General features: G+C 38.8%; 1 protein-coding gene across 1 annotated transcript in view; it reads left to right on the top strand.

The window, feature by feature from the left end:
* The window catches only part of ULK2 (unc-51 like autophagy activating kinase 2), a 711,692-nt gene that overhangs the window by 506,061 nt on the left and 190,324 nt on the right, over positions 1 to 15,307 (top strand). The window contains exon 18 of the mRNA XM_044054320.1: positions 1,821 to 1,904. Coding sequence (XP_043910255.1) covers positions 1,821 to 1,904 — 84 coding nt within the window. The remainder of the gene's footprint in view (positions 1 to 1,820; positions 1,905 to 15,307) is intronic.

Below are 15,307 nucleotides of genomic sequence, written 5' to 3'. Positions count from 1 at the left end.
ATGAGGAGCTGTGTTTTTTTTTCATGTTGTCATCTGGCACTGAACAGACTACCAGTGATAAAATTCATTAAATCATTTTCAACAGCTTAGAGATTTACACTTTTGAAACTGTTCAGCTTTCCAGACACGGGCATTGAAGTGTCATCTGTGTCACTTTGGAACGATTATGCTTTTCAGACACTGGCATTGAAGTGCCATCTGTGTCACTTTCCACCTTTAGGAAATGTAGACATTTAAAGGCAGTGAATACTGTGTCAAAATTGTTCATATAACTTTGGTTCCCACTTCACTGATGAAGCCTACATGTGAATCTCATGATTGTGAGCATACTGACTCAGCACCATTTCTATCCGATCGTTTGTGTTTGGCCTACTCATTCATGAAGCTTCATAGTGCTATTCATATCCTGTCAGAAAATTTCATTTTATGCACTGCCTTGGGTGAGAAATGTTTATTTAACAACTTTACTACCTCATCTACCATTCGTGCTTGGTGATGAACTCAGAATACATCTGTTAAGAGCATAAGAGAACTGTTATGTTTTGTTTTCTTTGAAAGGGTAGCACTTAATTGTGATTTTTTTAAGGTCTTTTTGCTCCCATTTCTGCTGATCGTTATGCTTCCCTCTGGGTCAGGCCATTCATTCTATCATACAAGGGAGTATAAGCCTCTACCATACTGTGGTGATAGCTGCCCAAGGGAAGCCATCATACAGGCGGCCATTTAAGTTGTTTGTGCTCTTACTGCCATTATTACAACCTGCATGAGCACCTGTGTCACTGCAGGGGCCTTCCATGTATCTCAGTAATGTGCCTATCTGCTGCTTCACATGCAGTGACAAAGGGCTACAATCACTGGCTTTGTCATTTGCAGCACATGTCCTTTCCTGCACTGGTTTACTGGTATGGGCAAAGTCTCTGCTTTGATCTAAAGCATCAACAAGTCACCCAAGAACCCTACCCGGATGAGCAAACCCATCATCCCCTTTCCCGTAGGCCACAACAGTGACCAGCTGATAGTGGTAATTCTTATGACAGGTTGTGTGTGGGCATGTGAGTGCAAGTTTGTGTGTCTGTCTGCACACATGCACATGTGTGTATGTGGTTGTGGGTGTAAGAATCTACATAATAAATGAGCTGCATTATTGTCTGGACTCGTGTTTATTTCCAGCTTTTTTAATTCTGCTTATGAAGAGAGCATTGGGAATGTTTGTAGAAAAATACAAATTAAGAATAGAATGAAAAACAAAAAATGTAGTGATTCTGCAAGTTTAACATATTCTGCTGTTTGATTCGATTGATTGTTGAGAATCTGTAGGAAAAGTGTGTTTTACCAATGGAATAGAAAATGCATTATTTCTTGCTAAGGATAAGTATTGTGATGACTGGGATACTTGTCCAAACTTTAAATGTGACCAAAGAGTTGCACCAAGTCCTTCAAGCTCCAATACTATTCTTACTCCAGTTAAGATGCAGCAGTTATGCTCAGGGAAGAGATAAAGAAGTTCAGGAGGTGTAAAGCAAATTGAAATCTGGAACCACTTACTCCTTATAAACTGGATGAGTTTCCATTCCATTATAGGCAATACCATGTAATCTGTGAATAAGGAGTCTGTTGCCAGTAGTAAATTCTCAATGTGAAGAGCTGATATGGGGAGAGTGTTGTTGAACACGGAGAAATCAGTGACGAGAGGTGAAACACCAGGCAAATTTAGATTTTGTTTTAAATTTTGTTGTGTTGATAATCTTGAAGGAAAGGATAGTGTAGCAATACAGTTGTTAAATTCTCACTTGGTGTTCTTCTGATTCTTTATCCTATAGTTGGTACTATTCCTGAGCAGACTGGGCACTGCTATTGTGGTCTTCCTCAAGGACAGGAATCCAGAGGCCGTAACTCCTCAAGTGGTGAGTACAGATGTTATACTTGTGCTAAAATGTTGCTAGACATTTTTCTTTCACATCTTTATTGCTCGTTAGGTTACATCTAGCTGTACTGACCAGACCAGAACTTTCTTAAGGAGGGCTGTTAAAACTGTACACCAAACAAGCTTTCATTTTACCCTGGGTCTGTTCTTTGCAAGTCTATTTTTACCTTGCTCCCCTGGGTAAAGGCAATGTCTATTTCATATTGATTCAGTGGATGCATTTGTGGTACATATCAGTTTCTATGTTAAAAAAAAAAAGTCTGACAGGTTCATCCCTTATTTCTTCTTACCTCACAACCTTTGGTCTGTGCTTCATACTGTCTTTTATCACAGTTCACCATCCATTTAATTGACCTTGGGCTGATTGTTTCAAATATTTCTTAGTATTTTTTGAGAAACGTCTTAAAAAGTGCAAGAATGTGTCAAATCTGTGCCATTTTGGCTTGTTTTCAGCACAGGTGTAATATTTTACAAAAGTGATTAATAAATGTTACTGTTTTAGGCAGCATGTAGCCCTAGGAAATTTCCACGCAAAGTATTGTTTTTTTGCTTAGGAGACATTTGTGATAATGAAAGCAATGAACAGTGCCAAAAATGTAATGTATAGTTCCAGGAGGTTAACAGCATTAGAGTTCCATCTCTTAAATAACATGTTGAGTCTAATGGATAAAATGGAGGCCTGAATGGAAGAGACTGTAGTGGAGGTCTGGTAGTCTTTTGAGGCAGGGTTGTGTTAAAATAAAATATAAAATGGCTTTAGTAAGTTTCACAAAACATAGGGACTATTAGCAGCACCCTAATATGAAAATAAGTCACACAAGGAAGGAGAAATAAGGGAACCATGTGAGTGTCAACTCTTCAGATTTTCCTTAAAAGCAGTGACCCTAAAAATGATCTGAGGTACCAGTGAAGGTCATGTACATCTTCCTCTAACATTGCAAGTCAGAAGACTTCATCCTGAGACCTAGGACTGCATTAGATGTTTGTCAGTACCACTCAGCCACATTAACACAGGTTTTTAATCTCTAGTCTTCAGCAAACTGCTGTGGGTTGGTGTGTGCAGTATTAGCAGACACTATGGAAACATGAAGTGGCACAGGCTTGGATATGTGTACCAGTTTCACAAACCCCAGACAGGAGCACATTGGGAAATGTATTGGGTTAGAATACTAGAGACTGCTTCTTCAATAAAAAGAAATGTTCCCTATTATAATCATTTTTAAGGAAGAGGAGTACTGCATTTGACAGACTGGCTTCTCACATGGAAGCCCACACTTAACATGGATGATATTTGTTGCATTTCTTCAGACTACCCCAAGAGGACACTTTCATGGAAATGGAACCAAATGAGGAAGTACTGCAACTGGAATAAGAGAGAGATGCCTTATTCAGGAAGGTCACTGTAACAGTAAGTCTTAACATTTGTGTTTTCCCTACCTTGTGTGACTTCAGCACTGGTTAGCCAGAAGTTTCTCCAGCTGTGCCTTCTGTGTGAAGACCAGTGCTCATCTCATGCCATCATTCTTTTCAAACATTCATAAGAGTGCAAAGTTACTATAAAAAAAGTCATTTTCGCTGGGAGCTTTTTTATGTTTTTCCTGTCACTTCAAGTGCTTCTAATCCCACTTCAAGGCTGGAATATTTTTTTTCTGTATAAAACCTGGCAGTCATTGATAATTTCTTACAAGCAGAAAATATTTGAAGGCTGTGGTTGAAGTACTTATTTATTAAGTGTTTCTTATTTATTTTTTAAACTCCCTAATGAAAATGGACTCCAGAAAGTCTGTAACAGCAAATAGGAAAATTAGTATAAGATACTGAACGCTAGTAGAGGAGATTTGTCAAAGGAAGTTGCAAGAGATGTAAATAAATGAAGATCTACCTGTTTCACTTCTAATTCTGTGATGCTTCCCACAAGTTAAATGACTCCTTAAAACAAAGATATGAAGTTTTTCTCTGTAGTAGCCAAATGATCAGTACTATCTTTAGTATTTCCTAAAGAAAAGACAATCACTGCACCTTCCTGATGATCTACTGTGGTATCCCCTGTGATCATGTCAGATCAAGGAGTTTCAAAAGAAGATGAACCTGACATCTCTGGATTGTTTTCACTAGCTAACCCCACAGTATATTCACCCATTTTGGCTCCTGTCTTACTGCACCCTTCCTTTAGCTACAAGTTATTGGACTGGGAAAACTCATTGAACCAAGAGGGACCTGTTTTGGTACTTTCAGCAGACCTACAGCATAACAAACCAAAGAATATTTAGTACAGTCCACAGGATGTAGTCCACAAAATAAAACTTTTTCCCAACTCACTTTCACCTCTACTTTAACTGAGACTTTATTAGAGTAAGAGAATAAAGAAGCATACGTTCATTTAAGTATGATTAAGAACTGACAGCAACCAGTAAAAAAATTGTAAGTAATACGTCGTCAAGGTGATGCTCACAGTGACTAGCATTCCATGTGCTGTAACCGCCAGGAACTGACTGTAAAATTTAGAGTGCAAAAGCTTCAGAGCATTCTTGCTGCCGAAGTGCGCTCATTCTGCGGGCTTCAGTTAACTGAAGTCAGCTGGTGATCCTTCAGAGCTAGGTAGATAATTTCCCTCCTGGGGAAACCTTCCACTAACTTGTTTTTCTGAGGAAAACTTTTTCTTTTTTGTTTCTGTAAAAGTTATACAGTTTGACTAGGAAATTTATTTTTGTGGACTGTTTCACTGTGACGGGATTTAACCTCAGTGAATGTTTGGGTGAACTATTTGTGCTGTAATTTGCTTTTTGAATTTTTTCACACATATTGTGAAAGTGTTTGTTAAGGGCAGGATATGGTGCTTCTGGAGCCTTTTGGTATTTTTTTTTCACCTCAAAGTTCCTTTTCTCCACTTAGAGATTTCCTTCCTGGCTCGACCTATGGGGGGCATTTACCATTGTCCTTGGTTCTTCCTTCCCCTGTCTGCAAAAAGAAGAAATTTGTTGAGGAACCTCTGGGTGTCAAGCAGGCTTCTTCTTTGTCTCAGTTGCTGATGGTTGATTCTGCTGTGGCCAGACTTTGCTCTTTGGACTGCTCATTTTTTCCAGTCCCTCTGATGTAAGACCTATAGCCACTAAGAACTGGGGAATAGACATGTCCTCTGCAATTATAAAATTGACTTTGTGGGCAAGGGAGAACTTATTTTGTTAATCTTGCATCGAAAAGAGATGGATGTATTAGCTGGGAAAGGGAACTTGACCCCCAGGAGAGTGTACCCGCTTTGGCTCAGGATTTTTCCAGGGATTCTCCTAGAAAAATTAAAGAAAACATAAATATAACTTCTCTTCTGTCAGTTTCTTTTGGACAAGGAAGACTTGCTGGGATTTGCCAGGGGAATGCTTTTTACTTTCCCTGTGCCTGTTTCCTCCACTGATAAGAAAAGAGTGAGTTCCCTGTCTTCCTTAACTTGATTTTCAGTCAGAAGAGTTTGTAAAATTGGAGAATGGTTTGCTTCAGGCCTCTCTTCACAAGCTGAAAAACTCTGTTTCTAATGAAAGCATGACTTTATGTTTCCCTCCAGAAGACTTTTTTTTCCTGAACCTTATCTTAAATGAAAGCAGTATGTTCATCATTCTCATTGCTGCAGTAGCCTGTACAGCTCACGGTAGATTCCCAAAACTGTAATCCCCCTCCCACAGTGGCAGCAGCAGCAGCCAGAGTAACTAAAAATCTTCAGTCTTTCTTGTTGCCTTGTGCAGATGTATCTTTGAAGCTTGTGTGGAGCAACAGTTCGACCCCTACCACACACATAAATACTAATTGTATTTATTTGTTGTGTTATAAGTGTTCATGGTGAAATTAACAGTATGTTATTTTAAGATTACTGGCTTTTCAAGTGTTTTGGTAGATGGTCCTTGATGGCCGTTATTCTCTTTCTAGGGATTGCTTTCGAGGAGTATAGTGTCATAGGGCTCTTTTAAGTGTTTTATACAGTTGGAAATTATTTTTTCTCAGAGAATAAGTGTCTTTCATGTGAATACTTGTGTTTACTACTTGTATACTTAAATTATACATGATTTTTACAGGGCAGCTAATTTATATAAGTCTGTCATAGGTTCATAGGTTGGTACTAGGCTATTGGCCCTAGGACCTATACAAGCCTAGCCATAACAATTCCCTGGCTATTTCTTCCCACAATATTTACTTCCCTGAACCCCTGTCTAGCAGGGCGACTGACGTGATCCCCGGGGTAAATTTCCTATCTCCCATCCAGTCATCAAGATTCCTTTTGAAGAGGGCCAAGGAGGTGCTCTGCTTGGCATGTATGGCCAGTCTGTTCCAGAGTATGCGGAGTCTCTGGGTCAGGAACCTATCCCTCCAGCATGTTTTGTTCATTGTGATAACAAGGTTTAGGTCCACTGTCCACCTGTGTTCCTAAGTCTCTTATCACACTTTCGGTGTTTAGTGTAGCATGTCCAACAGCTCTGAGTTTGACATGGCCTTGTATGTTAAGCAGAGATTGCCTCTGAGTAGACGATATGTGACAGAGTATAGCTGGAGTTTTTTTAGTCGGTCAGCATAGGGCATCTGCTTTAGGCCTGTGATTCTTTTTGTGAGGTGTTTCTGCGGCCTTTCCAGTTGTTGCAGATGTCTTGTGAGGTACATACCAAATGGGGCATTGTACTCTATGATGGGTCTAATGAGAGATGAATACAGTGGGACAATGACTGTTGTGGCGATGTGGTTATCGAAGGTGAGACCACTGTCCACCTGTGTTCCTAGGTCTCTTATCACACTTTCGGTGTTTAGTATATTGCTACCTATGTGGTAATTCATGGGTACATGTTTTTTCCCATAGGGGATAACTGTACACATCTTGACACTGAGCTTGAGCCCATGGCTCTGGCACCAAGCATCTGTTTCTGTAAGGCCCTTTTGTAGAATATCTACATCATTTGGGGATTCAGTAATGGCTCCCAGTTTGCAGTCAACTGCGAACTTTGTTAGCCAGAGTTCCTTAGTCTTGGCCTATACTTCAGACAAACAGCACTAATGACTTTTTAAGATTTACTATGGAAATGTCACAGAGTGTTTTGTGTTATTTGGATGTGGAAATAAAAAAGTTACAACCAACAGGGGATTTATTTTCAACATTTATAGAAAACTACATATTCAAATTCCCAATAATGTTTTAATAGTTGTCATCCAATGTGCACCACAAAAAAGCCCTGGTAAAGGAACAGTTGGTCAGGTTGGCCCATATGATGTCCCCCTTGCACACTTTTTTTTTTTTACAGTAAGTGAAAAATAGAGGTCTATGTTAATTACAAGGGGATACCCTGTGAGGTTTTTATTTATTTTTCTGGAGGTCTTTGACAACAGAACCAGTGGGTTCTGTTTACCATTATTAAAGTTAGAAAAAGGGTCATTCTAAGTGGTTTAAAGGGAAATGAGATCAACAGATCCAAGGGGCTGGTGCTAGCTTATAATGGTGATGCAGGGATAAGTAGAGATATAGAAGAAAGAAACTGGAAGATTTTTTTATGTGAGTGGTCTTAAACCATTGATGTTAGGAGAAGCACCCTGTATTATATTTAGGAAGGAATGGCATTTAAAGAACTATATAGAAAGAAATGGTAATGTGAGTGGGAATTGTCTGGGTAAGATCAGGACATACAGATGTGGGAGATGCAAGTATTACCACTGTATTAAGGAGGATGAAGGTACATGGATTATAGGATATGGTATAGTGGAGATTCCCAAGTAGTGTAACTGCTTCACTGAAGGTGTAGTTTATTCATCATGATGCAGAAAGTGCCCTAGCTTTTACCCTAGTTTTTACACTGGGAAGATGGAAAGAACCCTGAAGGATAGAATGCAGAACATCTTCATGATATTAAGGTTAAGGAACAGTACAATACATTGTGGAACTACATCTGTCAGTATGAGGGACATGATTTTTTTTTTGTTTGAAATCTTTCTCAGTAACACTTAAAATAGAGGGGGGGGGGGGCATGGGAAGCAAAACTGAAGTAAAGGAATTGCAGTACTGCAGGGGCAGAAGCGCTTAGATTATGTTTTTAACATTTGCAGATCGTAAGAGTTTTATCAGTAAAGTTCCGAGTTGTGGTTGACAGATTTTTCTTGTATCCGTGACATTATTAAACTGTGAATAGAACAGAAGCTGTTGCAGAGACCTGCAGACAAAAAGCATTGAAAAAGAGTTTTCTTGTACATCTGTACATTTATTTGCATGCAAGGCAGATTAATTTTCCTTCCACTCAAGATTCTGATAAGAAAAGTTCTTGTTCCCAGTTTTTGGATTCTGTGCAGCAGAGTATTTCCTTTATAGAAATATTACATTTCAGAGAATTTTTTTCTTGGCCTTTGGCTAATCCTTTATCTTCAGAGAAAAAAAAATAAGGAAATGGTTCAACTGTTAATCATCAAATAACATTTGGTCAAAGCCACAACTTGGAAAAAAATGTGCAGGTGATAAGCTCCCCACCTCACACATTCCTTACTTAAATTAATTCTGCACTCATATAACTGTGAAAATTTGAATCACTACTGGCATGCTGATAGAATTGACAGTGGCAATGTATTTCAAGGAGAACAGTAGCAATCGGTGAGTTACAGTTTGTGGACCTGTACTCCATGACTTGTAATGTTGTCTACTTTACACTCTTAAAAAGGGCAGGGAAGGCTGTAGAAATGATGATGCATTGAGAGTGAAAGTGAGTAAGCCCTTCCACTCTGTTGTACTTTTAAGGATCTGTGAACAGAAAGTGTTGTGATTCACAGACTTCAGCATCCAAAAATGCTGGTAGGTTGTATAATGCTCCCGTAGGTAGCCAAACTTTAATCTGCAGAGGACTGATCTTGCAGCTGTCTGTCACTCAGCATCTACTCAGAATGGAAAGACTGTTCCTTTGATATAATTTCTGTTAGTTAAAGAATTTAGGCTCATATGTTACTGTGAGGAAAGAGACTAGTTAAGCCTTTTGAACACTGGCTACTTCAGGTATCTTTATATCACAAAAAGGTTTATACATGTAGTACCTTAGGACATTAAAATGATTTTGCTTCACATGATTTCTTATCAGAGTTCCATAGTAAAGCAAATTAAGAAATTCTGCAGTCTGTTTCGAACAGTAGTAACACAGATACAGAACAGAAAACCTAGTTGTACAATACAGAGCAAGAGATGAGTACATACAATGAACTGTGCGCATTAGGATGTGGAAGATTTTGGAAGGCTTACTTGGCTTAGAGAAGATTTTATTTCAAGAATATGAGATCAAGATGGGGTAGAAAGCGGTAATTGGGATCATGCTTTCTGGGAGTGTAATGAGTTGGTAAACTTTAAAGATTCCCTGCAGACTGCTCTGTCAGAGATACTGGGTGAGCAAATTGGTGTAAGTAAGGAAATAGTTTTTCTGAGCTGTAATACAGACTCAGAATTGCCTAGACATAGTAAGGCCTTGTTGAGTCTAATTATGGTGGCTGTCAAAAAAAAGCAATTACTAGAAAATGGAAATCAAAGTATAAACCAACTGTACTAGAAGTAGTGAATATAGTGACCGAGATAAAATAACTGGAACTGTCATCTTTAAAAAAGGGTAGGAGCAAATTACATAGGAAAAATGGGAACTGTGGGAAAAATAGATACAGGGAAGGAACAAGGTTTAACAGAAGGCAGGACTTGAATGAGTAATGTGATGTTTGACTGACAATAATTGGGTAGACTGTAAGTGATGTATATGTTTGCAATTAGAATTATGTCATTATGGTGTAAAATGCTTGCAGCTGGGATTATGTTAATATGGTTTGTTTTCGTTTATATAAATGTATGATTGCCTATGTCATAAACGATAATTTAATAAAGATGTTTCTTGTAAAAAAAAAGAATATGAGATCAAAACCTCTGAAGGCTGGTGTTCCTCAAAGATTTTTCTTTGGTCAACCACCAAATGACATTCGAAAATAAAGACAAAACAAAGTCCACTTTAAAGGATATACACTTATTTCCTGTCTGTACACAGTCTGAGAAAAGTTTCCCATCTAATAAAAATAAATACATTATAGACACATAGAGATGAAAAGAACTCTTTTATAAAACAGTTTCATCAGAAGAATCAGTTCACAGGAAAGTACGCCAGTAACATCTTGGATGCTTCAAGAAAGGATAAATTCAACAAGACGTTCTTCAAAATCACAGCTATTTTCTTTTCGTTCCCATCTCAAAATACCCCGAGAAGACAAGTTTTAGAGTAATCTTTCTGCTGCTTAGCAGATAAACAGATACGAGTGTAAAATCACAGGAGCACAGAGCTGTACAAACTCTATCTCTGTCCATTCATTTGGTGGGATTCAGTTCTGGCAAAGAAAGCTAATCAGAGGGTCCCTTCAAAATAGGTAAGGTTTTTATTCCATATTCTTTTTGGTTCCACAAAAACACAGTTTTCAGACTTATTCATAATACTTTACAGTTTTTCGTAGATCATTTTGTATAACATGGTCGCAGTAGACATGGAAGATGTATATCTTTACATTCCAACTGTCTCACAAAAAGATTCCATATAACTCATCATCATTTCTTATTTTCACCTCTGTCACTTGGGCTGTCCACAGCTTTGTCAATATTTACTAATGCTTTAGTTTCAGTGTTTGCACATCTTAAAAGGCAAAGCAATTATTTTCTATGCCTGGAAAATTGTTTAATACTAGCAAAACCAAAGGCATTTTTGGTGATAACAGTAAATGGGAGTTAGTAATGCAGTTTGTTGATTGCTGCTGTCAATCAAAAAACAGTCAGGTTTTCTGTTTCATTGATCCTGATCATGTTCACAAAACAGTGGGAGATAAGGACATTTTACCCTACTACAATTTTTCAGTCTGTGAGTTAACTTAGTTGAGTTGCTGTTGATTTGCATTTGTCACATTTTCAATGGTTTGAGGTTCAACAGAGCTTTTTTGCTGCATGTATTTCTGACAGGTGTTTTAATAGAACTGATACACCCCATAAAGTCTTCACTGGCTCACTCAGCTTCAGTAACTTTGCTACAGACAGGCACAAATGTAGTCCAAATGAAAGTGTTTCTAACTCAGAACAACAGAAGAGAAGAAGAGGTCTAGTAAGTCCTGTTAAGTTCTTTCAGCACTGGGCCATAATAGCTAGACAGTTCCTGAAGTCACTGAGATTTGTCTTTGCCTGTGTTGTCTTAATACCTCAAGCATAACATTTAGGGAAGAGATACTTGTGACTCAGGAACATTTGAAATTACTCTGCAAATCCATTGGATATTCCAACATCCAAAGTTTCAGATTACGCTTGGGGATGGGAGGGCACTTCATCAACGTACAAGTCTGTTCAAGAGATGAAGGCAGGTTACAGATCTCTGACAGCTTCTCAGGAGAATTTTGAGTAAGGCCATCTGCAAATCAGTACAGATAATTTGGTATATGTACAAGTAAGGGGGGACCTCACCTTTTCAGCTTTACAACAAACACTTTTTTGACTGGGGAGTGGGCTCAGCAACAGTCTTACAGAATCAACTAGCAGATGTGCAGCAGAGCAGTAAAATGACTTTGACTAAATTGACACTGAATGGAAGTTATGTGTGTGTTTGGGGGGGGGGGGGGACTTCCAAAAGAATATATGTTTGTTACCCACTACAACAGTCATTTCAAAACTTTCTGCCTTCTTACTTTGGAAGATAGGCACCTTCTCCTTTCAATGACCATACTTTGGATGCATGCCCTCCCCCTTTTTCCTTTAATTCAAAAAGTTCTCAAAGTAAAATCTTATTTTGATAACTCCTTCATGGTCCAGATAGTCTTGGTTTTGTCTGCTAATAAGCAACATAATTCGACCAGCACGTGAAAGATTGCTCAATATTTTATTTCCAAATCATAAAGTCTAATTGTAATGGATACCTCAGATTTATAGCTGGCTCAATGCACTACCAATTCTCTGCACTGCCCTTTGGCTTATCTACTGTGCCCAGGGTCTTCACAAAATGCCTGGCACCAGTAATTGCATTTTTCAGACAAAGAGGAATACAAATTTATCCTTACTTGGACGATTGCCTTATTCAAGCAGAGAACAAGGACATTTTACTACAGCATCTGGCATTTGTAAACAGATTACTAACATGCCTAGGGTATACAGAAAACGAAAAGAAATCAAAACTAGTACCCTCACAAGAGATAATATTCCTGGGTAAAAGCTTAAATACAGCTGCCCAGATGGCTTATCTCACGCCAGACAAACAAAGACAACTGACTACTTATTTCAAAATGTTGGCAACAAAGACCGAGTTATCTGCAAGAAAAATTCTGCAGGCGTTGGGCTTCATAGTTTCATAGTATAGTACTAGGCTGTCTGCCCTGGGGCATTTGTAAGCGTAGCCATAGTGATGTGGCTTTTGCCACCCCATGAAATGGTACAAAAAATGTACAGAATAAATTTAGAATACTGTGCCTCTGTCTAGTAGTGACACAATGAAGGTCCCCTTATATAATAGAATTAGTTTACTCTGCCCCTGTCTAGCAGTGACACAGATGTGACCCCTGGGGTAAACTTACGATCTCCCATCCACTCATCAAGATTTCTCTTGAAGAGAGTCAGTGAGGGGCTCTGCCTAATACGAACTGGGATCTTGTTCCAAAGCATGGGAAGCCTCTGGGTTATGACTCTATCCCTCCAGCATGTCCTATTCATACTTGTGCCGAGGTTTAAGTCTTTAGCTCTCGTGGTCCTGATGGATTTGGATTTTTTGAGGTGGAGCATGTCCATCAGATCCTGATTGGACATGGCCTTGTACGTCAGGCAGAGATCACCTCTGAGCAGGCGGTATGCTACTGAATAGAGCTGAAGTTTCTTTAGTCTGGCAGAATAAGACATATGTTGGAGACCCTTGATCCTCTTGGTGAGGTACTTTTGTGATCTCTCCAGCTGTTGCAAATGCCGGGTGAGGTACATACCAAATGGGGCATTGTACTCAATCATGGGTCTGATGAGGGAGGAGTATAGGGGTACAATGACATCCTTGGATCTGGATGTGAATCCCTTCATAATGAGGTGTGCAAGGTAGAATGTTTTTCTAACCACTTTGGCAACGTGGGTGTCAAATGAGAGGTCACTGTCGACTTGGGTCCCTAGGTCTCTGATTACTTTTTCCGTACTCAGTGGGTTGCTGTCTATGTGATAATTTGTGGGTACTTTGTTTTTCCCAAAGGGGATGACTATACATTTTTTGGCATTTAGTTTAAGGCCGTGACTCCGGCACCAGTTGTCCGTTTCTGTGAGGCCTTTTTGTAGGATGTATGTGTCCGCTGGTGTATCGACTATGGCGCCTAGTTTGCAGTCATCTGCGAACTTTGTCAGCTACAACCCTCCCATGTTTACTTTAACATCTGAGAAATAAAGAGTGGGAATGGGAGTATGTGTTTAAAAGTACTTTCTACAAAGACATTACACTATACATTAGATACCTGGATGACATTTTTATTCTATGGAAGGCTTCTGAGGGTAGGTTACAAGAATTCATGGAGTACCTAAACAAGACAGTGGATTTTTTGCAATTCACCCATGAATATAGTCATCATGAAATATCGTTTTTGGACGTACTTTTGAGTCACGACAATCATGGGTTCACCTCTAGGGTGTACAGGAAACCCACTTTTTCCAATGATTACGTCCACTATAGTAGTAACCATCCCCCTCATGTATTTCATAATGTCATAAAAGGTCAATGTGTACGTGTAGCGAGAATGTCATCCAACAAGTCCATTTTGGAAAAGGAGCTCAACACCATTAAGGAAATGTTTTTGAGTAGAGCCTATCCTGAAAAGATGGTCTTGGAAGTTATTAGTTATGTATACAACGAATGGGGTAGTAAATATCCACCTCTTTTAGGTTTGTATCAGTTGGATAAACAAGAAGGGATTCTCAATGAACCATCAAGCAGGGTTTGTGTACTCATGTACACTCCGACCATACATATTATAAAGGAAATATTAGAAAGACATTGGACAACACTCAGGGTCTTGGATAAGGAAGAGTTATTGGGTTCAAAACCAAGATGTGTTTATAAAACAGCCCCCAATTTAAAAAAGTTATTGGAAAAAGCCAACAACACCGCACAAAAACAAAGACATGGCACACTTAAGGGTACAGTCAAATGCGGAAACTGTAAACAGTGTAAATATATTAACCCCAACAGGTTAATCCATCTTAATGATTTGTGCCACACCACCATCGAAAGTAAATGCGGCAACTGTAGAACAAAACAGGTCGTCTATTTGGCAGTCTGTAATTCATGCAATGCCCATTACATAGGCAAGATAGAGAGACAGCTGAATAGACGCATTTACGAACATGTGTACAAAATAGGCAAACACGACACAAAAAATGCATTGTATAGGCACATATTGGATAAAGGTGAGGACCATAGTTTTTTATTTTCCATTGTTGAACAGATAGATGTTTTACCATTTGGGGGGGATTGGAAAATGAAATTGGCCGCTTGTGAAAGCAAATGGCAAATCCTAACGGATTCTACGAGATCTACTGGTCTCAATGATTTTATAAGTATTAAACCTTTTTTAGCATTAGAATAATCTTTAGGATTATTCTTCTGATACAGTGATTATTTCACTTATCTTTGTTCAGAATAAGGTAACTGTATTCACACTACTAGATCCAGATTATATTGATAGAATTGAAGTTGTATAATTTTAGTTTGCATATATACAAAGCATATATTTTATTGTATGTGTATAATTGATTGATACATTCTGATTTTATGGTAGGATACACAACATTGCTTTTAGAGAATTTTTGCAATGTGTCTTTAAACTTTTTGGCTTTTTTTTATCAATTAAGTTCTTTATTAATTAAGGTTGTATAGGAGATGTATATAAACTTTGGGACGATATATGTTATTTGTTCTGATGAAGACTGGTCAACAGTCGAAAGCGCTTAACCAGAAGTTTATTGCCTTGTTCAATAAATCATCGTGATCACTGTCCTGTTGTACAAGCAGTTTTCCTTGAACTCACCATCTTTTCAGTTATCTGAGAAATAAATGCCGAACAAGAGGGGTCCCAGGACAGATCCCTGTGGGACACCACTTGTGACTGGCTTTGAGTCTGACATTGCTCCGGCGATTTTAACTTTATCTGTCCTTTAGCCAGTTTGCAACCCATCTAGTGACATAAGGGTTTACGTTTAAGCTGTTGAGCTTATCTATGATGCCTGAGTGGGGTATTGTGTCGAAGGCCTTAGCCAAGTCCAGGTAGGCTGTATGGACGGCTTTGCCCTCATCAATGGCTCTAGTGACTGTTTCGAAAAAGTCAACCAGGTTCAAAAGGCAGGATCTGCCCTTTACAAAGCCGAAC

Source organism: Protopterus annectens, chromosome 13.part0 (genome assembly GCF_019279795.1).
Source record: "Protopterus annectens isolate FY-2018-M chromosome 13.part0, PAN1.0, whole genome shotgun sequence".
Taxonomy (NCBI): Eukaryota; Metazoa; Chordata; order Ceratodontiformes; family Protopteridae; genus Protopterus; species Protopterus annectens.
Note: the sequence above shows the minus strand (reverse complement) of the source record. Positions and strands in the feature narration are given on the sequence as shown.